Consider the following 22,131-nt stretch of genomic DNA (forward strand, 5'->3'; position numbering starts at 1 on the left):
CCTCGTGTCCAGAGCAGGACGGGGAGGGTGCAGGGGTGGGAAGCAGGGGCTCCTCTCGGGGGCGGGGTCAAGCAGGGGCCGGACTCTGTGCCCCCTCCCCTCCGACAGCCCCCCTCCCCTCCGGCCTTCCCCACCCCGGCTCTGCCTCTGATTCCGACCCATGAGCTTTCCAAGGGCTGCAAAGCTCTGAAACCGGAAGCCGGGAGGGCAGGGATGGGGCACTGACCCCTTATCTTGTCTGTGTTCGGGGCCTGGGAAACCGGCAGGTCCCCTGCCACACCAGAGCCAGCAGCCGATCCACGGGGTCACTGCTATTTCTGCCAAAGGGGAGAGGTAATTATAGCTCAGCGTTTGCCAGTTGGCCAAGTTCTGCCGCCCTGCCGAGGGGCCTGGGGCGGGGACGCCGGCCGGCCGCAGACTCGCCCCACGGACCGGCCGGCGGCAGCTCCAGACCCGGGCAACAGGAGGCTGCACGGGCCCTGGGCTGCTTCTCCGGGGGGCCCGAGAGCGGGCCAGCAGCACCCTGAACCACTCTCACTGGAGGACGCCGCAGAGCCTGGCTTCTCGGACCCCGGAGGGAGCCAGGTGAGGACCCAGCTCAGGGCGGTAGGCGGAAGCTCACTTCCCATTTGGGAATGAAGCTGCCGGAGTGGAGACTCGCAGCCAGAGACGCCGGCAGAGAACCTGGCGCAGGAGGAAGACAGGAAGCAGAAGACAGGAGACGGGGACAGGCAGACAGGCAGGTGGACAGATGGACAGACGGACAGGCAGACAGGGGGACAGGGAGACAGGCAGACAGGCAGGTGGACAGATGGACAGACGGACAGGCAGACAGGGGGACAGACGGACAGGAGGACAGGTGGACAGCATCTGGGCAGAGAACTCTGCGTGGCTCTAGGACAAAGACTGAGGGCGGCTGTCCATCCCGTTCACCCGGGACTTGGGCTTTCAGTGCTAAAACGAGCACATTCCCAAGCAAACCAGGGTGGTCAGTGACCCCAGAAGACCCAGGCCCCTCTGAACCTCATGCCTTACCTGTAAAGTGGGAGTGGTGGTTCCCAGCACTCTGAGCCCTTCCCCAGTGGCCCAGCCAGACCCAAGGGAGGGCCCTGCAGCCCCTTATCCATGCTCCTGCCCAAGGCCCGGCTGCTGTGGGGTTCCCAACTGCTTGGGCGGTTCCTACCACAAAGCCGGGGCACCCGTCTCTGCGGCTCTCTCCGGCCATGAGCCAAACGCGGTCCCTTCAGAAGTGGCCAGCAGCCAGGATTCTTGTCGGGACAGCAGGGCTGGGCACGGACACTGGCAAGCCCTCCTCAGAGGCCCTGGGGTCCTGCTGAGGGCAGATCTATGCGGCCACAACCCGGTAGAGCAGGAAATGGAGTCACTCCGGGCACTTAGCCCAGACCACAGCACTCAGTTATCCCAGGGAACTGGCCCTTTTGTGAGCTGACCTGATCGGCATTAATCTCCGTTCTGGCCCCCCGTGCACGTGGGTCACTCCTCCGACTCAGAACACACCGATCGCTGGGCGCCTACTGTGTGCAGTCCCCTCCGGGAAGATCGGCACATCACCTCCGTCTTCATGGTGTGCTGGATGGTGGCGTAGACCTCCAGTCTACACGGGGGCTCGGAACTCGGGGCAAGTGACACCCCGGGTCTCCCTGTGGCCGGGGTCTACCTGCCCCATTCTGCCTGGGGCTCTCGAGGTCAAGATCTCCCACTCCAGGGCATGCCCTGCACCCAGCAGACACCCAGCGTCCTCCTGACCCGCTGTTGCCCCATGTCCAGAGACGTGGAGGACCATCTGTGGAGCCTGCCAGGACAGCGCCTGGTCCCACACCCCCGGCCGGGCAGGCGCATCAGGGCAAGCCCAGGGAGCAAGCCGTCAGCCGGACGCGCGCCCTGGGGTTCTCCTCTTGCTGAGGTCAGAAATGTGTGTTATCTGGGGAGCAGCCAGCCTCCTGGGCTATGAGTGGGCTGGCGGCAGCCGGCCCTTCCTGGGGACCCCTGCCCACGGCCCCTCACTCTGCCCCCATTCTCCTGAGGGGAGGCCAGCGAGGGACTGCCCACGGCCTCCTGTCCCCTTCCCCTTCCCCAGCTGGAAGAAAGTGAAGTGTGCGTCCTGGGGCCTCAGCAGCCCCCGGCTTTCATTCAGGCAAGCTGCTCAGGTGAGGGGGAGGCGGGGCAAACACCACGCAAGGCCACCAGGCCCCGTGCGGACGGCTTCCTCCAGGGCCAGACTGTCCAGAGGCCACTGCCCCACGGCTGTAATGGAAACTTCTCAGCTGGCCCGGGAGCCACAACAGCTCCGGTTCCCACTCTGCTCAAGGATGCCATCGCCAGCGGACTGGGGGCCGGGCAGGTGGGTGAGGTCACCCCGGGGGTAGGCCCTGCAGGGGCCCGGGTGGGCCAGGACGGGGCCCATGCGTGTGTGGGTGTGTGTGTGCGAATGGGGGGGCAGCCATGTGAGTGTGTGTGTGTGCGTGTGGGGCTTGGGGGGAGGCTGTGCACGTATGTGGGGCTCACAGCTGCGGCCTCTGCGGGATGAGGTCCCGACGTGGTTCTCCTGCCTGCACCTGCCCTGCGGCCCCTGGGAGGAGTCTCCGGACAGTGCGCGGGGCGGGCACAGGCTGCGGCTCCCCTCGTTCTAGCTCCAGACCTGCCGGCTCAGGAGGAGACCCTCGGTCTCCCCAGGGCTCCGGGACCTCCGGGAAGCTCTTCCAGCCCCCGAGCCAGGCTCCTGCGGGCAAACAGGCACCGTGCAGGGGCAACAGGAGCCGGTGTGGGCTCCGAACTGGCTGCCCACCCCGTGGTCACAGCGGGGGATGCCCCTCCCCGCACAGGCCTGCACTACGTGGGGTGTCCGAGGGACCCCTGGCGAGCACAGAGACGGACCAGCAGGCAGTGGGTGGCCGGCGGTACGGGGTGTGCAGGGCGCAGAGACGCGGTCAGCCTGGCCCGGGAGCCGGTGAGAAGCCTCCCAGGCAGCAGCACAGAGCGATGGCGGGACAGGTGGCCCAGCCCTGGGGCTTGGTGCAGCTGGATGCGGTGAGCCGCGTGGGAGCCGGTGGGAGCCGTGTGCAGAGCTGGGGCTCCGGGAACAGTGGGCCTCGGCTGCCGAGCTGGGCTACAGAGGATAAGCCTTGGTGGGCCAAACCCCGTAGACGGTCAGAGCTCTTGTGGACGCATGGCCTTGGCCAGACCTTAGGCTCCAGGAGAGCCTATGCTCCCCCTGTGGCTCCCCTGGCCCCCGCCTGGGGCAGGCCCTGCGCCTCAGGCACCTTGGCCGTGCTCTGACTGGCAGGCCCAGCCATGCAGGCCCCCACCTAGAGACAACGGGGAAAGGGGGGACAGGCAGCAACCGAGGTCCCTGCCCCCAGGGGGCGAGAATGTGCCCTCAGCAGAGGGTATGTCCCCTGTGGTGGGAGGGCCGTGGTGACACTCCGGGCCCCAGGCCTGAGCTATTTTCCGCCCTTTATCACCCATCAGTCACGAGCGGGGAGGGCACTCCGGTTACACACTGTCCGCTGCCACGGGCTCCGAGGCCTCCCGCTCCCATGCAGGGCCCTGCCCTCAGCAGTCCAGCCTGCGGAGGGGGCCCGGCCAGCGACTGCAGGGGGGCGGTGGGGGAGCCGGGAGGCGGAGCCGAGAGCAGTCATCCCCGCCTCCTGTTCGGAGCCAGTCACGCTGTTGAGAAAGGTCACGGAGCCACAGCAAGACGGAGCCCAGGACTGAAGCCAGTCCTGGGGGTCGGCACAGGCCTTCACCTGTCTCAGAGGAAATGACATACAAGGGGAAGCCGGAGCCCGAGCCAGACTGACGGCAGAGACAGGGCTGGGGGGGGGGGCACGGACGGTGGGCAGCGGGGAGTGGGGGAGACCCGCCACCGGCGGACGACGACCCAGGCAAAGGCACTGGGCTGGAGAAGGCCCGGGGCTTCCATCGCACACTGGCGAGGGGCCCCGGCTCTGCGCCTGAGCAAAGCCACTGTCCCCGAGTGACTGTCCCAGGCCCACCCCAGGCCCGACTCACAGGGGGCCTGCCCTCCCCAAGCCCGCGGACGACGTCGCGCTTGTGATCCCTATTTTCGGCTGAGTAGACTGAGGCAGAAAGTTAGGGGCCTCCCAAGGTCACGCAGGTCACACGGGGCCTGTGATGAATGCGTGGGACCCACCCGGCTGCCTGCACCGGATTCAGAGACACCCACGGACACACGCACACGCCACGCACACGCATGCGCATGGCCCGTTCACACTCAGACACACTCATGCACACGCACGCACCCACATGTTTGTGTGATCACAAGCCCTCGCCTTACACACGCGGAGGCGCTGCACGTGCACACTCACGCTCATATGTACAGATGGCACCTGTGTGAACGCACGCGGACACGCGGACACACACGCACACGCGCACACACGCACACCCATTCACACACGGACACAAGCACTCACACACGCACACACAGACGTGCTCACACAAGCCACGGAGCCCCGCTCACAGCCACACGCCTGCGCACGCACACGGCTCACACACTCACACACGCACACGCGCAACGCCGTCCCGGTCCCAGGAGGGGGCCGGACGCTGCAGGGCTCTGGGCAGGGGCCCTCCGCGCCTCTCCAGGCCCGTCTCCTCACCTGAGGGACCCGCACACGTTCCTGAGAGGCCGCCCTCTTGGCCCTGTCCCCCTCCCTGGGCTCCAGGCTCCTTCCCGGATCCATTTGCAATAATAACCTGACGCTGAGGAGAAAACAGCTCGCTTTAGAGTAACCGAAGCTGCCCAGTACGGGCCGCCGCCGCCGTCGCCGGGCTCTGCACAGCTGCGGCACCAACGCTGCCGGGCGAGGCACGCAATGCCCCGCCGTCTCCCCGGGGAAGGCTGCTCAGGGCCCGCTCCCCCTTTGAGGCTGCCCGCCCTTTGGGGGACCCTGACGGCCTATGTGGGGACCGTGTGGGACCCTCTGCTTCAGCCCTGCTCTCAGCCCTGGACACGGGGTGGGGTCCTTGGACGGCAGAAGACAGGGACATGCCTCACAAAACCCGCCGTTCGCCGTGTGCAGAGGGGGCAGGGCTGTCCTCCGAGGACCCAGACCAGGGAGCCAGAGAGAAGCCTGGGCCGGGGATAAAGGGGAGCAGGGCCCCTGTGCCAGCCCCACCTCCTCTCCTCCTCCGGGGGGACAGAGACTCCCCTCGTGTCCACGTGGCCTCAATTTCCCCACACGTACGCCGAAGGGGGGGCCGAACCTCGGGGCCCTCGAAGGACTCGTGCTCAGGGCCCCGGGCGCGGTCTGTGCCCACAGCAGGGGCAGGGCATGTCTCAGTAGTCAGGAACCGTCAGGGGAAAGAGAATCCCCCCGCGAGGGGCCACAGCTGGGAAGGACGATGCTAGGCCGTCACAGGCTCACAGTGGACTTAGGGAGGCACCTCCTTATAGCTAGTAAGGAAGTCAGACCCGGGCTGGGGAGGGACGGACGGACGGAGAGACAGAGACCAGAGTCTGCGGGGGCCCCACCAGCTCCAGCCCCTCCCGGAGCAGGAGACCCTCTGGGGCAGCCTTCCCAGCCCCTCGCAGCCAACAACGCCTGGCCCTGGACCCCTTCCCTCCACCCCAGAGTCTCCCCGACACGCCTCCACACGCTGCGCGTGCCGTGGTCAGCGCACACGTTCGGAGCGCCCCGTGCCGGCGGCTGGCTCTAAGTCACGGCCGGCAGCCGCGTGGAGCCCAGCGCGGCCCCCAGAGCGGATGGGGGTGGGGGGCACCCGCTGCCGGCGAGGGTGCTGGGATCACCAGCAGGAGAGCCGCACCTGCCGCTGGGCCCTCCGTCTACTCCTACCAGTGCCGCTCGGACAGTGATAGTGTCTCTGCTTCTCTCAGGGCCATGTTCCAGTAAATGAAGCCCGCAGGGCAAGCCTGGAGCCCCAGCTCCCGGCCAGAGACGCGACATCACACCCAGAAGAATGAAGAGGCCGCGCCAGGCCGGCCGATGCCCAGGGCAGGGAAGGTAAGGCTGGGTCCTGGACAAGCCCTGATGCCGGACCCCAAGGCCAAGAGCACCAGGGTCAGCCCTGGGGCTCCCGCTGGGGCTGAGGAAGGGGAGGAGAGGCAGGAGGCGCAGTCCCTGTCCTTGCCTGAGCTGTCCTGGCCCCAGGACTCCCAGGAGAGGAAATCACTTGGGGGCAGAGGAGGTTAGAGGCCCCCAGTGGGGGACACTTGTCATACCCAGAGGAGCAAGGCCACGACCCAGGCAGGCAGGATGGGCCGGGAGAGAGTGCCGGCGAGGCAGAGGAAGCGGGAGCCATGGCAGGCTCTGGAGAAAGGCAGCAACAAGTCCAGAGGCTTCCCCAGCGAGGTCACCTTGCAGCTCGGGGAGGAGGGCCTGCGAGTGGGGGAGGGGACAGACGAGGACCAGGACGGCCTGTGAGGGTGCCGCTGTGACAGGCCCAGCCAGGGCAAAATGGGCCCAACTTCAGACTTGAGTCCCCACCTAGCCTCTGTGCTCATGGCCAGGCTGGCGGCACAGGAGCCCCAGCTGAGGGGAGGGGACAGCCATGAGCTGGGCCCAACCCCAGGACTAGGAGGGTCCCATGTCCCCCAGAAGGCCAGCAGCAAGCTCTGTGTGGCTGGGACCTCCCAGCCAGGAGCCAATCAAAACGGGTGTACTCAGCTCAGAACAGTCTGTTGTCCCCATTTTATAGGTGGGAACACTGAGGCTCAGAGCAGTCTAGCAACTCTACATTCCAAACTCAGCATGGGTGGGAGGGCAGCCCCCGCACAGGCACTTGGGGGCACCTGGGTCCAGGCTCTATCCCTCTCCAGCCCGGGTCTCACGCCCAGACCCCTCCCGGTGGCCATGGGTGAGTGAGAGGCCCGCGGTGTGACACAAGCCAGGCACGGAGCTCAGACAGACCTGACTCAGGGCCCGGTCTCCCCTGTGGTGCCCGGGCACAGAGGAGACCTGGGGCCCAGCGTTTCAGGACTCAGCGAGGTTTCGTGTAGCGGCTCGGGCAGGAAGACGGCCCTTGGTGGACATTCATAGTTACGGTTATGGTCCCTGGCATCACTAAGCGCCCTGTCGGGGTTGGTACCAGCCCCTGGGGCCAGGCCACCAGGCAGGGGCAGCAGGTGGGACCCGTCCACGGGGTCTGCACGCACCCCCCAGTGGGCCCCCCACCCCCCGGGGCGTCTGTACAAACCTGGCAGTGACAGCAGGGATCCTGGCCAGGGCACCTTGTCTCCAGCCCCCAGGGGCTCACTTCTGCCTGCTTCCCTCTGCCTCCCACCCCTGTCCCCAGGAGGGCGACAGGCAGTGCCCCCCCTCCATCCTGAGGCGGAGCCGGCCACAGCGCCGCGGCCACCGGGCCGAGCCACAGAGGACCTCGAGGCGGGTGCGGTTCCGGGAGCCCCCGGAGGCAGCCGTCCACTGTAAGGACAGAGCGCGGCGAGCAGGCATGGCATGGGGGGCGGGGAGCCACACGGCCCAGGACCTCACGGGGGGCCATCGGGAGGGACCACTGCCCCCTGTCCTGTCTCCACAGACAGAACCCCAGTAAAACCCAGGCCCACGGCTCAGGCTAGACACAGAGTAACCGTTGCGAAAACAGGAACCGGCAGGAAAAAACAAATCTGAGCCGCCCGTGGAGGGCCCGTACAGGGTGGGCGGTGGACAGTGCCCCGCCCGCTCCTCCCGCCAGCACTGGGCGCCTCCCGCTGCCCCGCAGCAGCCCCCATGCCTGCGTCCTTCACTGCCCATCTCCCGGATTCCCCCAGCCCCAGAGCCCCTGCCCACCACCGGCCCTCTCCTCCCCTGGCCCCTTTGGCCCTGCCGCAGGCCTGCCCGTGGGACCGGCCCCTGTATCAGCTGGCTCCACCGCAGAACAAGTCACCGCAGACTCAGAAGCTTCGAGTGGCCCACGTTTATTATCACAGTGGCCCCATGGGTCAGGGGTCTAGGCTTGGTGTAGCTGGTCCTCTGCTCAGGTCTCCCAAGGTGGCCATCCAGGTGTGGGCCGGGACCCCCCCCAGCGGAGGCCCGAGGCCCTGGTCCAAGCTCACAGAGCTGTTTGCCGATTTCGCTTCCTTGCCGCTACAGAACCCACAGTGCTGCGCCTCCGAGACCAGGAGCGGACGGACACTCCCTCTTGTTTACACAGTTTCCCTGATGAGGCCAGGCCCACCCAAGATGCTCTCCCTTTAGATGGACTCAAAGTCAGCTGATTGGGGTTTGCCCCTCGGCTGCAGAATCCCTTCCACTTTGCCTTATTCTGCTGAGCAGGAGCCAGGGGAGGACACACTAGAGGGCCCGGAATCGCGGGGGCAGCCTAGATCCGGCCTGACACTGCCCCCAAGCAAGTGCTTCTTGAGACCTGCCGAGTGGTTGGTAAAACTCACAGGCGGCACATGCTGATGGCTCCCCGGATGCCCACCCTAAACATCCCATCCAGGTCTCAGCTTGCCTCCCAAGGGCCCTGCGTCACTGATGGGACTCCTCACACCTGCTCTCTGCGCCCGTCCCTCCTGGGTCCAGCACTCGCCCCCACAAGCTCAACTCTGCACTCCCCCGGGAGCTTCCCAGCAGCCCTGCAGACGGAGACTCAGCGGGCGGGGAATCGGGGCCCAGGTGGTCCAGGGGTTGGCCTGGGCCTCCCCAGTGCACTGTGGGGGATGGACAGGAGCAAGAGTCCTGCCCGGCCCTCTCCCAGTGCCAGCCCCTCCGGTCCGGCCCCAGGACCCCTGCAGGCCCCCCTGAGCCACCACGGGGTCACCGCACTCCACACTCCCACAGGCTCTGAGAGCAGCATCTAGCCTCTCGGGCTCCCCGAGTTCTGGCAGCCTGAGCCTGAAGCCGGGAGGCCGGGGGGACCCCTGGGTGACGTGGGGGGAGCTGGACGGGGGTGCATGGACCTTCCACCTGTGAAACGGGGTGGCTGTACCTGATTCGGCCCATCTCCGGGAGCTTTGCGGGGTGGCTGTGAGATGCGGGGTCCTGAGGACACTGGGCAGGCGGAGGCAGCATGCACCCCCGGGGGGGCCCTGCCTGCCCGAGCCCACCCTCGGTTCTCCTTCCCAGACATCGCCGGCAGGGAGACCACCACGGCCACCACCACCGCCAGGGGTGAGTCTGAACCCTCACACACCCCCAGGGCCTCCAGCAGGGCCCCCCATCCCACCCTGGCAAGGTCACTCTCTTAGCCAGGACCCTGACACACTGTGCCCCTCTGTGGTCACTCCCCCGTACCCTTTTCCCCCAGAGAGGGTGCCGAGGCAGAGCCGACGGGAGGCTCTTCGGAACCCACCCAACACTGGCAGAGGCCCCAGGCAAGGATGGGGGTGTCCCACTTCCCGTGGGATCCATGCGAGACACCCCAGGGATCCCCACGCCAAGGAAGCCCACTTGGGGTGAAGCCGTGCTCTGTCTGCAACCTCCCCACCAATCCTGCAGGGAGCAGGGAGCCCCGCAGGGTCCTCACTGTGGGGCCAGGCCTGCGGGCAGGGGCTCATCGGGTCCCCCTCCACCCCCCACCCCAGCGCCCAGCCGGCTGCAGCCCCGAGGCGGCTCCCTGCTCCTTCGGCTGTCCGTGTGCGTCCTGCTGATGCTGGTGCTGGGTCTGTGCTGTGGCCGAGCCAAGCCCGTGGCGCTGGCCCTTGACGACCTGCGGGCCCGGCTCCTGGACCTGAGGCACACAGCCCTCTCCTGCTGGCGCGGCCTGCTGCAGCTCTGACGGGGGGCGGGCTCCCCTCCAGGCCTGCAACTGGCCAAGTGGGGGGGGCGGGAGCCCCGACAGGCAGTCCCTCTTGATGCCCATGTTGGGCTCCACGTTGGGCTCCACTGCGCAGTTTTATTATAAAGAGAATCCACACATGCTTTGGCCTCCGAGAGCCCCCCAGGCCCTCCCTCCCCACGGTGGGAGCTCTCCGCACCCTTGGGCCAGGCCCGGATGTGGCCACGCAGAACCCCTCGATAGGGACGCCGGCCCTGTATGTGGGGTCCCTCAGAGAGGACACTGGCCTTTGCTGCTTGGGGCTTGTGGGGCCTGGACCTCAAGACCCCGTGGAGACAGGTGGGTCTGGCTGCTGGATGTGTCTTCCCTCCTGACGCTACACACGGGGCGGGGGCCTGGGGTCTCCCCTTGTTGGTACCGTTGGGGCGCCAACCTCTGAGCCGGCCTGACCGCTCCTCGGGGGCCCCAAGACCTCAGGAACCCCTCGTGTTCCAGGGAGACATACGGGCTCTCCCCCTCCTCAGCTGTCTGCCTGGTGGTGGCTGAGAGCGAGCGAGCTCCGCCCGGACCCGCCACCGTCAGAGCACGGCCCCCTGCGCGGGGCCCCCAGGCTGTGCTGCCCCTGAAGCTCGGCGTCCCGTGACTGTGCACACAGCACGCCACTGCGGGCGTTGTAAGGCCGTGGGGAGACAGCGCGACAGACTCCAGGGGCCCCTCCAGACTCTGCAGGGGGGGGTGCCTGAACAAAGCAGGGAGGCCTGTGGCCAGACACCCAGAAGGACTGCTAGGAAGACGCCATCTCCCCCAGCCACCTTCAGACAGGGGTCCACAGGACAGCCAGTGCGGTGCTGCCCCTTCCCGGGGTTAGGACCTGAGTGTCCAGCCCCACCGGCTAAGCAGGGACACACGGATTTTCTATTAAAACACACTGTCACCCCTTTTATCAGTCTGGGGGTTTTTACCCAAAGGAGGGGCATGAGGACGGATTTCCTCGGCTAAAGCAGAGGTGGGGGCACCAGGGAGCCTTCCCTTCCGGGCCTCAAGGGCAGGGGTGGTGTTTTCCAGGGTCGGGGTTTGGGGAGCCCAGAGCAGGGAGCCCAGTGGGCCTGTCTCCAGGAGCCGTAACCTCCAGAGGGCCGCAGTGGGGGGGCCCAAACCCCAGCCCTCGCAGACCCTCCAGCTGGTTCTAGGGGCACCAGGGTGACTGCCGCCGACGCCGGCACTGCCCAGCCCTCCCCCGGCCCCCCACCTTCTCTCACCCCCACCCCCTGAAGAGACAGGCAGGTTACTGCCCCATACTCCAGGCAGGGAAACTGAGGCTCGGAGAGGTTGGGTCACGTGCCTGAACCCATGGGGCAGGCACAGGCCTCGGGCTCAGCCCGGTCTAGGCCGGGTCGCATCTTGGGGAAACCCTGCCGCCGGGGCTCTCAGCCAAGGGCCAGTCTCCGGAGGGTCCGCACAGCATGAGCTGGGGCTCCCGGGAAGACGACCCTGAGACGGCCGCCCTTGCCCCTGGGGCGCCGCGGCGAGGGGAGCCCCGGGGATGTGCGCACGCGTGAGGGTCCGGCCGCAGGAGGGACGGCCCTGACCCCGTCAGTTCCTGAAGCTACAGGGACGCGCGCCGCAGGTTTCTAAGTGTTAGCGGCGGGCGAGTCCCGAAGCCAGGAAGCGCGGAGGGGGCAGGGCGGGGACCGGCGAGGCTCAGGAACTCTTGTGTTTATTCTGACTTTGAGAAATACATACACTGAACTGGAAGAACCATGACTTTCAATTTCGTCAGAAGTAGAATTAAAACAAAGACGAGTCGCCCGACAGCAGCTGGCAGAAGCAAGGCACCGCCGCAGACGCGATCCTGGGGTCCCGTCTCAGGAAGCCTGGGCCCTGCCCGTCCTGCCTGCCCCAGGGCCCCCCAACCCCTGTCCCCTGCAGGGCACACAGCGTGGTCCCACCACCCGCTCCCAGGGCCCAGCTGTCCCTAAGACCCCAGACACGGACATCGGGAGGTGCCGGGTTCCGCCGGCCCGAGCAGGTCCGTGACGACCGTCCAGCTGTGTGGGTGACACAGGTGAGTGCGGGCGCACGTCCCTGCCGGCCTGAGACCCAAACCCTCAGGTTGCAGGAGCCCATGGCACGGCGCTGCTCCTCCTTCCCAGAGCCTGGCTGCCCGCCCCACTAGACACCTCCACACAGACCCAGACCCACGGCCTCTGGAGGCCCTGAGCCCCCCATTTGGGAGACCAAACCAGCCTCCGGCAGCAAAAGGCACGGACACAGGGAGTGTGGGGAGCAGCGGGAGGGTCAGCCCTGGGAAGGGGTTGCCCCAGTCCTGGACAGGACTCAGAGGGCTGCGTGCAGGTGCAGAAGCCGGGGAGCCCAGGGAGGAGGAGACCCATAGCCAAGCAGCCCCCCAATTAATGAGGTCACTGAGCTCTGGGGTCCCAGGGCCCCCAACTCCTCTTCCTGCCTCTGTGTGGACAGAGTCGTGTCCTCTAGGGGCCTCGGTGCTTTGGACGCCATCGGATGGGAAGGCAGACCGTCCACTGGGCGCCCAGGGCATGGGGCGGGGGGTCCCAGTGGGGGAAGGTACGGAGGAGCTGCTGGGTCCTCACCCACCCCGATCTCTGCACACGCCTTCTGGTGCACACACACACTCACACTCACACTTGTGCAGGCACACATCCCACTTGTGCTCACACACTGGCACATACGCACACTCGCATGCCCAGGCTGGTGCATGCGCTCACACACAACACACGCACGTGTGTGGCCAACACACGCCCCAGCTCACACACCGCCCCACGCAGACTTACACGCACGTGAACATACCGGCACTCACAGGCACCTCAGACGCCCACAGTGGCTGCTGCCCCATCCCCCCATGCCCAGGAGGTGGGGCGCCCCCCAGCCCATGTCCCCACCTCCCCACACTGTGAGACGAATATGGGGGTCCAGGGCCTCCCCTGGCAGGGCCACGGGGCTCCCCCAGCCAGTCCTGGGGCACCAGGTGCAGGCTTCCCGCTCTGACACCACGGCTGCTTGCCAGGACGTCCACAGAGCCACCACTGGACGGCGGGCAACACCGCTGCCCCTGTGCTTTCGCTCCTGAGACCCGCCTGGCCACGGGGGGCCGCGGAGCAGGAGCACAGGGAACTCAGCCCTGCAGCAGGTTGGGCCAAGCGCAGGGCCGGAGGCGGGAACACACGGCCGGGGAGCTCCTTCCTGCCGTCGGCCCCCCGCTCCCAGGTCCCACACACGGCTCAGGAGCAAGTACGGATGGGTGGTCAGCATGGGCTGGGGTCACTCTGGGGACACTGGCCGCTGCCACAGGGTTGGCACGGAATGACACCTGGGCAAGCAGGTGGAGACGCCGTGCCGCTGAGGCGCGACCTGCAGGAGGGCCAGAGGCGCCCCAGAGGGTGGACACGCCCCGCCCAGGCTCGCCAGGCCAGTGCCCCGAGACAGGTGTGCTGCACGCGCGTGGGGCCCGGACGACACCCCGGGGCCTGTGTGTCCCTGTCTGAGGGCTGGGCGCCCGCCCCCATCCACAACCACCCTCGCGGTGGGATGGGGGCTGGGTGAGCGCGGCCACTCCCGTCCGCAGTGCCGAGGGGAGACATGCAAGGCGAGGGGTAGGTGGGGCTGGGCAGGGTCCCCAGCCGCTCCCCTGGGTCGGGTCATGAGCCCCGGGCAGGGGTGGGGGGCGTCGGGGGCGGCTCCCCTGCCCACCCCTAGATGACGGCGCTCTTCTCCTCCTGAAAGGAGGCACGGGATGTCGGCCTGGCCAGGAGCAGCTCCTTCTCGTGCACCAGGCTGTCCAGCAGGTCCTCCTGGCGGTAGTTGTGGTAGACCTTCAGGAACGCCAGGGTGGCGATGGCCAGCCAGGCCAGCCACGAGGCCCAGAGGCCGAACTGCACAGAGGGAGGGCAGAGGCAGGGTCAGGAGGCCAGCCAGACCCACCCTCCACCTGCCCCAGAGCAAGGTGGGGCCCACGGGGTCGCAGCGCCTCCGCACTCACCCACCCAACCCCCCCCCCCGAACTCAGGTGGTACAACGCATCCGGGGACTCTGGCCACCCAGGCCCCCAGGCAGCCAGGCCCGCCCCGCTCCGCGGAGAGCCCCTCCGTAACGCTGCCTTCTCCAGCTGCTGGAACAAATCGACCTTTAGCTGCGGTTCCCAAACAGCAGAAAAAGAAACCATTTCATCAGAACCAGGCTTGAGCCACAGCAACCAGACTCTCACTGGGCGTTACTTGTCACCAGACCCGGCTCTCGCCTTTCTAATCTAATTAGCGCAAATTAGGGCTGAAGCATTTGCCACTCAGATGTCGTGCGCGTGTCTTTGGCGGTCTCTGCACACGTCAGCAGAGACCCTCCAGACACACTGGACGCCCAGCCCCTGGAGGGCGCCTCTCCTTGGGAAGGGTCCTCAGAGCAGCCCCTGGCCAGCATGAGCCCTGAGACACGGGCCTGGGGTCCAGAAGTGGACCTGGGTGCCAGCAAGCGCTGCTCAGAGCTGGAAGGAGCCAGCCCCACCTGGGCACCCCTCACCGACAGCACCTGCCTGAACACAGATGCAAGTTTTGAGAAAAAGCCCCTACTGACCACTAGCAAATCCTGACATGCCAGCATCCTCGCTAAAGGGCTCCCCTGAAATGCACCTGCAGGGCAGGGAACGAAGCTCACGCAAGGGCAGGGCCGGGACAGGGCTGTCCCCCCACAGCAATCAGGGGTGGGCTCCTCCAAATTCACAGGCTAGATCCCCCCCAACGCTTCCTCGGACACCACATCGGCTTCCCCTGGCCAGGGAATAGCCATGAGCTGCCAGCATTTGTCTGAGCGTGCCCACTTGGCGCCAGGACCAGAACCCAAGGTCCCGGCCCTGGCCCTGCAGACCCAGGATGGGATGCCTAGTTTCCTTTCCACTCCCTCAGACCCTGGACCTCACTTCTGCACTTAGCTCACCTGTCCCCTCCTCCCAGGATCCCCCAGGCCTCACCCCTCTCCACCTCCAGCTGCAAGAGCCCCCCTCAGCCCCGGAAATCCAGGAATACCACTCACTCACTCGGCTCGGCCTGGCGCCATCCTCAACCTCCCCTGGAGGAGGGCGTTGGGAGGCAGGCGGTGCACGCAGTGAACGGACCCCTCCCCAACAATGCAGGCTTACTGGCCTGCCTGGCAGCCCCTCCCGCCAGGTAGACTGCCGCCTACCCAACAGCCCCTCCCACCAGGACAGCCCCGCCTACCCAACAGCCCCTCCCACCAGGACAGCCCCGCCTACCCAACAGCCCCTCCCACCAGGACAGCCCCGCCTACCCAACAGCCCCTCCCACCAGGACAACTCCGCCTACCCAACAGCCCCTCCCACCAGGACAGCCCCGCCTACCCAACAGCCCCTCCCACCAGGACAGCCCCGCCTACCCAACAGCCCCTCCCACCAGGACAACTCCGCCTACCCAACAGCCCCTCCCACCAGGACAGCCCCGCCTACCCAACAGCCCCTCCCACCAGAACAGCCCCGCCTACCTGCGCGATGGCGAACTGGTCGTAGAAGGCCGAGTTGTCCACGCTCAGCTCCAGATCGATGTCCTGGAGCTCCTCGCAGCTGAAACAGCCAGACACGGGGTGGCAGGTGACGTTGGACACCGGGCACAGGGAGCGGCACGCAGCACCCCTAAACAGTGAGGCAGCTATCCCGACCCCAAAGACCTCATCCCTGACCCCTTCCAACCAAAAGCTTCTGCTCGCGCTCCTCCCCATCCCTAAGGCTGTCTCTTCCAAGCCCCCAGGAGAAGGCCAGCTCGGTTCTCCGCAGCCCACCTCCAAAGGCGGCACAGGGTGGGATCTGCCGGGCCTGGCCGTGTGGTCCTGTCTGGTCTCCAGGACCCTGAGCACACTGGGCCTCTGTGCCCCAGCCCGGACCCACGCCCGGGGGTGCAGGAGCCTTACTCTCGTGTGAAGAGGGCACCCACATCAAGGGGACAGGTCCAGGGAAGGTGCTGGCCAGGTGTGCACAGGTGGGAGCCCCGGACAGGTTGAGCAAAACCTCGTGCTCAGAATAGGATTCATGCCTCAGGACGTCACTGGGGGCAGCAGGGAGGGGCAGGGCTCAGGCCCACCTGTGGGGCACAGTGCCCTTCTCCGTGATGGCGTCACACCACATGCTGAAGCCCACACTCACGATGGTGCTGGCGATGAAGACGAGGAAGACCACAGACGCACTGACCAGGAGGTTCAGGAAGGCGTAGAGGAAGGAGCTTCAGCAAAGGACAGGAGAGGAAGGTCATTGTGTGCCAGTGCCAGGAGACAGCTGGGGCCTGGGCCCGGCTGGGGCGAGGGGGCCGTGCAGGGCCACCAGGGGACACTTGCCTCTCCCGCGCTGTCCCCTCGCTGTCCCCAGCACAAAGTCCCATGCCAGCCTCCCAACGGCCTGGAGTGGCAGCGCTTGCCAGCACAGCCTTCCACAAGACGCAGAGCCAAGATCCAAACCCATTAGGGTTTGGAGATCCAAGCCCATTAGGACCAGCACCTCTCCAGGCCACTCCCCTGCTCAGCGGCCCTGAGGCCCTGTGCCCACATGGTCATCCACACTGGCGGCCTGGAGCTGCGGTGTGACGGAAGCCTGAACGGCCCAGCTGCGACCGGGGAGGGGTGTGGGGGAGCACGGGAGGCAGGGCCACACCGACACGGCCCCCCTAGGGGCTCTTCCATCCTCTGCCTGAGGGGCCATGCAAGGGGACCACAGCAGTGACCCCTCTCCCGGGCTCCTGGCCGAACTGAGCCACCGCAGACCTGGCAGGGGACCGGGGCTGGTGGGAGCTCATCTCCAGGGGCTGCTAGGGGACGTCCCTGGTGGGCTGTCCCTCTACCAAAGGTCAGTGCCCCCTCCAGGCGGCCACCAACCCTCCGCTCCATGGTCCCCATGGCCAGAGTGGGTGACTGGGCCACTGCAGCGCCCACGCCTGGCCCACATCCTCGTCTCTGCCAACCGCCCCCCTCGGGCTAGCCACGCTTGGGTGAACCACCCATTTCTGGCGGGGACCCCGACGGCCAACACTGAATGACACAATCTGGTGGGCCCTGGGTGCTCTGAATACGGCATCGGGGCCTAAGGTCATAAAGAGGGGTACATAGTGGCCCACCCCACCTCCAGGCTTGTCACCAGGCAGTGTCAAATCCGGCCCACCTCAGGTCAACTGTGTGACCTTCAGCAAGTTAATCTCCGGGTCTCAATTTCTCCCTCTGTAAATCAGGCAGCCAGAGCCCCCACCCAGTCACTGTGGAAACTGAGGGAGCTTCTGTGGGCAAGAGATAGAGTGACAACCGCAGGGTGTGCTCCAGAGCACGTGCTCCCTCCCTGGACGGGCTCCGGCCGTCACCGGAACCCTGACCTGCTGCCCGGAGCTGCGTGCGTGGGGCCGGGCCGTAGCCACAGGGGATGGATGCGTGGGGGCATGGTCAGCAGCCAGATCCCTGCAGATGGTGGCTGGGGGCCAGCCATGCCCCCTGCGGTCAGTGTGGGCCCAGGCAGGGCTCAGGGAATCCACTCCCAGAGCTAATGCTCTAAGGAAAGCAGAGGTTCTTCAGAACATACACCCTGACTTTGGATGGCCCGCCACTCCAGTTGAGGAGAACACGGTGGTCCCAGGGGGAGCAAAGAAGCTGCCTGTCCTCAGTACAGAAGGCCAGACCCCCAGATGGCAGTCTCCTAGGTGCCCTCCACCTGCCAACAGCCTTCTGCCATCCACCAGGTGCCCTGCCCAGCAGGTGCCCAGCATCCTGGATGAGAAGCCGCTGCCCCCAGGAGGCCCTCCTAGCCAGAGGAAGAATGGCCAGGGTGCAGAGGACATGCTGGCCAGGTCACCACCTGACCTCAAATCCTGCTCCCTGTCATAGGAGGGGGAAGCAGGCCCCACGTTCTGTGCCGAATCCTAGAGATGCATACCAGCAGCTTGCTGTTCCCTGTGTGGCCAGAACACCCCTCGGGGAGCCCCCAGCACAGCCTGAGACACACAACCCCACTCCCATCGGAGACCTGCCCCACCACCCCCTCAGCGGGGTTTCCACCACAGCCTCCCAGAGCCAGAAACCCCGACTGTCTGCAGATTTCAGCCACATGCCTATTGCACAGGTATGACTTGGAGTTCTCCGACGACGGGAACTCGGCATCCCCATCCCATGAGGCAGGGAAGGGGCGGCGGCGGCCATCCCCCCAAGAGCCTCCTGTGTGTCCATGTCTGGTCTGTTCCATGGAGCCTGCCTGGGCTTCCCAGAGCTTTGAAGAACTGGGTGTGTCCAGAGCCTACCTGGGCCCGGCCCTGCAGATTTCACAATGTAACCCCGCTCCACTCCCCAAGGACCCACAGGACAGCAGCCAAACAACCAGGAGGGCCGGCACAGCCTGGGTTAACTTCTTCTTCCTCACTGCCTCTCAGGGTGCCGGCCTGGATGTGCCGTCTCCATGGTGACCGGATCCCGGGAAGCCCTGGGAGCGTCTGCGGGCTGGGGGACATGTGTGGGCCAGCAGATGGGTGGTTTTGACTCGGAGTGCTCCCCAGCCGTCAATCACAGACTGCTGCCACCTGCACACTTCGAGGGCTCAGCACACTCGGACAAAGCTGCCCCAGACCACCAGGCCTGCGGCCCACCCTCAGGTCGCCCCTGCACCCCCAGCCGGAAGCACCCCGGGAAGCCACGGGTGCCACTGAGTCACGCACCCGTTCCTTTCACCCTGTCCGCTCCTGGACACAAGCTGTCTGGGCCCCCATTTGCCCAGGGACACACCCTACGTGAGGAGGGAACTGGCGCCAGGGACGAGGTCTGACCCAGGCTCTGGGGTCCCAGCTGTGAGCCCGCCCCACAGACCAAAGTGTAGGGTTCCACCCTTGCTCTCGGTGGGGCTCCTGGATGGTCTCTGCAGCCGGACTCTGGAGAATTAGCGGGTAGGGCCCTCTAGGCCTACGAGCAGGATAGCGGCGCTGAGGTCCCTGATGGGCCCTGCCATCCCACGAGCTCACTCTAATGGCCTTTCCGAGCCTCCTCTCCGTCCCAAGTCCCCACTGACCCAGCACGTGTCTGCCTGCTTTAGGAGGCCTGCCCAGCAGCTGAGCTGGGATTGGCTTCTCTGGGTTCCCACCTTGCCTGCGGCTACAGGAGGCAGGCCCAACCTTTCCGGGGGCAGGACTTGCCGACACAGGCAGCCTGCAGGGTTGACCCCTCGGCCAGACTATGGGCCTACAGACCTCCATGCTGGGGAGGGGTGGGGGGCCCAGGGAGGGTGGGCTGTGGGGCAGCCGACTCACAGGCAGGCATGTTTCTGTCTTCATTCAACAAACACTAATTTGTGACTCGCAAGCTCAGCCCTAAGCACGCAGAGAGAAATGAGGTGCACGCCTGCCTTGGGCTCATCCAGCCCAGGGACCCCCCCCAGATGGAGGGCCAGCCCTGGATGTCCAGCGGAGCTCTGGCTCAGTCTTGCCAGAAAACCGGGATGAAGGGTCGGCACCTCGACAGAGAGCATGGCTGGCTGGCTGCCACATGCCCCTTGTCCCTGTGAGACAGCTGGCCTCCAGGTGCTCAGGGTCTAGCTGGTGGGGACCTGGAAGGTAGGGCCCGGCCTCTGTGGCTCAGTGGTGCGAGATTCTGGAGCCCAAAGGGACCCCCAGAGACTGTGAGCAGGGCGGGGAGAGCTAAGGGCCCAGAGCCTTCGAGAAAGGGAGTCCTGGTCATTTCCCACAAATCGGGCCTCAAAGCTGGAGAGCAAGGTAACGGTGGTCTCTCCTCTTGTCTCACAGTTGTAAAATGGGGTCTCTTGAGGCCACTGGTCTTACAGGGACAAGGGGGGGGTGGTGGGCATGAGCTGAGGCCCAAGCACAGCCCCCGCACGGCTGTGCCCACTGCTCTCGGCTTCCCAGATGGAAGGGACCCCAGCTACTCTCTCCTACTGCTGTCCGTCCTCTTCCTCAGACCCTGTCTGATATCGAAGGGGCTTCCCCACCCTGATCTGCACAGAGACACTGACTAGGGTAACACCGAGCGTGACAACGTGCAGGCAGATGGCATCTCAAACGCCTCCTGGGGCCACCAGCCACCGCTGTGGAAGAAGGAGCCCCGTGGCAGGGCAGGGCGGCCCCTGACCGGCCCAGGCTCACCCTAGGCTGAGCCCCAGCCCCACAGCACCTGGAGGCCCCCCCAGACTGACACGTGGCTTCCTGTAGACCCTCAATCCAGAACCTTCGTGTAGTGTGCTGAACTGTGACCCTAACAACATGTGTCCGGTACCCCAGTACCGGTGTGTGTGACCTTAACTGGGGGTGGGGTCTCTGCAGGCGTCATTCAGCTAACGATCTCGGGATGAGGTCGTCCTGGATTGAGGCTGGGCCTTAAGTCCAACGGTGAGTGTCTTTATAAGAAGACGGGAAGAAACGGAGAGAGGAGAGGTCCCGTGAAGACAGAGGCTGTGATCGGACGCACAAAGCCCAAGCCAGGGAAGGTTCAGGGCCGCAGGCAGCCGCCAGAAGCGAGCCTAGAAAGGCTTCTCCCTCCCGAGGGAGCCCACCCTGCCGGCACCTTGACCCCCGGCCTCTGGCCTCCAGGGCTGCAGCAGAACAAACTGTTGGTGGTGTGTTGTGAGAGCTGCCCTGAAACACACGCGTGGGTTGCTGGACTTTGCCCCTCTGGGTGTTTCCGTCCCGTCCCCACGCTGGGCCTCTTCACCCACCACTCCTGTGAATCCTCTCCAGCCCCTCTGTCCGTGCCCAAGCCAAGCGGAGAGCCCTCAACGGTGCCCACCTGACCCTCTGACTCACTGAGACCCTCAGAGCTGTAGCTTGTCTCTCGTGTCCCCAGAAGAAAACCCCCTAAGAACTGCCAACAAGGGCTCGATGGGGCCAGGGTGGGGCGGGGTTTGGGAGCCCGGGTTTCCCCTGTGGATGTGAGGCCCATGAGGGGAAGGGCTGGGTGTGGCTGGGTTCCCAGGAGGCCCCAGCGGTGGAGGCACAAGGGAGGCTATGGGCTGAGGACCCGGGGTCGGGGGCCGCATCCCTCCCTCACAGCATGGTGCCGGGGTGGGGAGGGGTGAAGAGGAACCCGGAGACCAGGAGGCGGGAAGGCCTCGTGGTCCGGCTGCTCCCTGTCTTGCGTCCCTAGGCAGGCCTGCGGGCCTAGAGATGTGCCCTCTGGCCTTCGTCGCATCATCATCCTTCTTAGCCCGAGGAAGGGTGTGGGGATGAGGAGAGGACGCCCCAGTTTGCTTGTCAGCCGGCTGCCCGGCCTGGTCCCTCCCCTGCGCCTGGAGGAGCTCCGCCGAGCTGTCCACAGCCCGGAGGCCTGCGCTGCGCCCGCAAGCCAGGGAGGGCCCAGGGCCCCTCAGAGATGACAATGCAACATTTGCCTCCCGGGGCCGCCTGGTTAATGCCCAAAGCGGGGCGGGGAGTGGGGTGTGTTGCACGTTTAAAGGGGAAAGTACCGGCCTTGTACGCAGCGCGGGGGCCCCTCATGGTCCCCGGGTTCCGCGCAGACAAAGGGCAGTTTGCACGGAGGCCGTGAGCGCCCAGGGTTGATTTTCTGGGGCCTCCGAGCGCCCCCTCCGCTCTGGGCTCGGAAGGGGCGCGGCGCCCGGCCCGCGGACTGCGTCTGACGGGGCAGGGCGGCCGCCGGGCCCCCACTTACCCCTCGTGTCCCTTGCAGAGGAAGAAGAGCGTGCGCCAGGCGTGCGCGGCGGCGAGCAGCAGCGAGAGGAGGCTGGCGAGCAGGCTGAAGCGGCAGGCGGCCGGCGGGCCCCACTCCTGCACCGTGAAGCGCTCGCGCTCCTGCACCGTCAGGTTGGCGCTCAGCCACATGCCCTCGGCGAAGAGCAGGCAGCGGCCGCGGAAGTCGTGGCCGTTCTCGGACAGCGGCACCACCACCACGAAGCTGAAGACGAAGGCCAGGAAGTAGCAGACGCACTGCGCGAAGAGGAAGTGGTTGAGCGCCATGGCCGGCCGGGGCGCGCCGGGGAAGAGGCCGGCGGAGGCCGCGGGGCGGCGGAGGAGGCGCGGGGCGCGGGGCGCGGGGCGCGGGCCGGGCCGGGGCCGCGCGGGAGGCTGCGCAGTGGCGGCGCCGGCGGGTCCTGCGCGCCCCGCCCGGGACGCGTGCGCAGCGGCCGAGCGCGGGCGGCGCCTGCGGTCAGCACCGCGGACAGCTCCCGGGGGCCGGGCCGGGCCGCGGGGGGCCGCGCGGGGTGTGCGCGGGGGGCAGGGACGCGCCCGGGGGACGCGGGATGGGAAGGCCCCCGGGAAGGGCGGTGTGGCGAGGTCGGCGCGTGAGAGCGACTCTGCCGTTCGCGGCCGCGGGGGCGACCCGCGCGGCTTTACGGGGGCGGCCTCCGCCCCAGCCCCCCCGTGCCCCGGAAGGAAAGGAGACTGAGAGGTC

The 22,131-nt window shown here is 66.6% G+C and overlaps 2 protein-coding genes across 3 annotated transcripts; one reads left to right on the forward strand and one right to left on the reverse strand.

Moving 5' to 3' along the window:
• The first annotated feature begins 302 nt into the window (after window positions 1-302).
• C5H14orf180 (chromosome 5 C14orf180 homolog) lies at window positions 303-11,379 on the forward strand. 2 transcript variants are annotated; one of them, XM_032345466.1, is made up of 5 exons: window positions 303-585; window positions 5,879-6,005; window positions 7,297-7,426; window positions 9,072-9,116; window positions 9,530-11,379. In XM_032345466.1, exons 2-5 carry the CDS (start codon window positions 5,895-5,897, stop codon window positions 9,721-9,723), a joined length of 480 nt encoding a protein of 159 aa, XP_032201357.1. In that variant the 5' UTR covers window positions 303-585; window positions 5,879-5,894; the 3' UTR covers window positions 9,724-11,379. The 2 variants fall into 2 exon arrangements, with proteins under 2 accessions (XP_032201357.1, XP_032201359.1); XM_032345468.1 differs by lacking the exon at window positions 303-585 and adding an exon at window positions 2,284-2,362.
• Window positions 11,380-11,424: 45 nt separating this feature from the next.
• On the reverse strand, window positions 11,425-21,813 carry TMEM179 (transmembrane protein 179). The gene is made up of 4 exons (XM_032345465.1): window positions 21,391-21,813; window positions 15,840-15,977; window positions 15,247-15,325; window positions 11,425-13,631 (listed from the first exon to the last, which is right to left on the reverse strand). The coding sequence occupies exons 1-4, from the start codon at window positions 21,693-21,695 to the stop codon at window positions 13,452-13,454; spliced, it is 702 nt and encodes a 233-aa protein (XP_032201356.1). The 5' UTR covers window positions 21,696-21,813; the 3' UTR covers window positions 11,425-13,451.
• Window positions 21,814-22,131: the final 318 nt, after the last annotated feature.

The sequence above is a fragment of the Mustela erminea genome, chromosome 5, assembly GCF_009829155.1.
Source record: "Mustela erminea isolate mMusErm1 chromosome 5, mMusErm1.Pri, whole genome shotgun sequence".
Taxonomy (NCBI): Eukaryota; Metazoa; Chordata; class Mammalia; order Carnivora; family Mustelidae; genus Mustela; species Mustela erminea.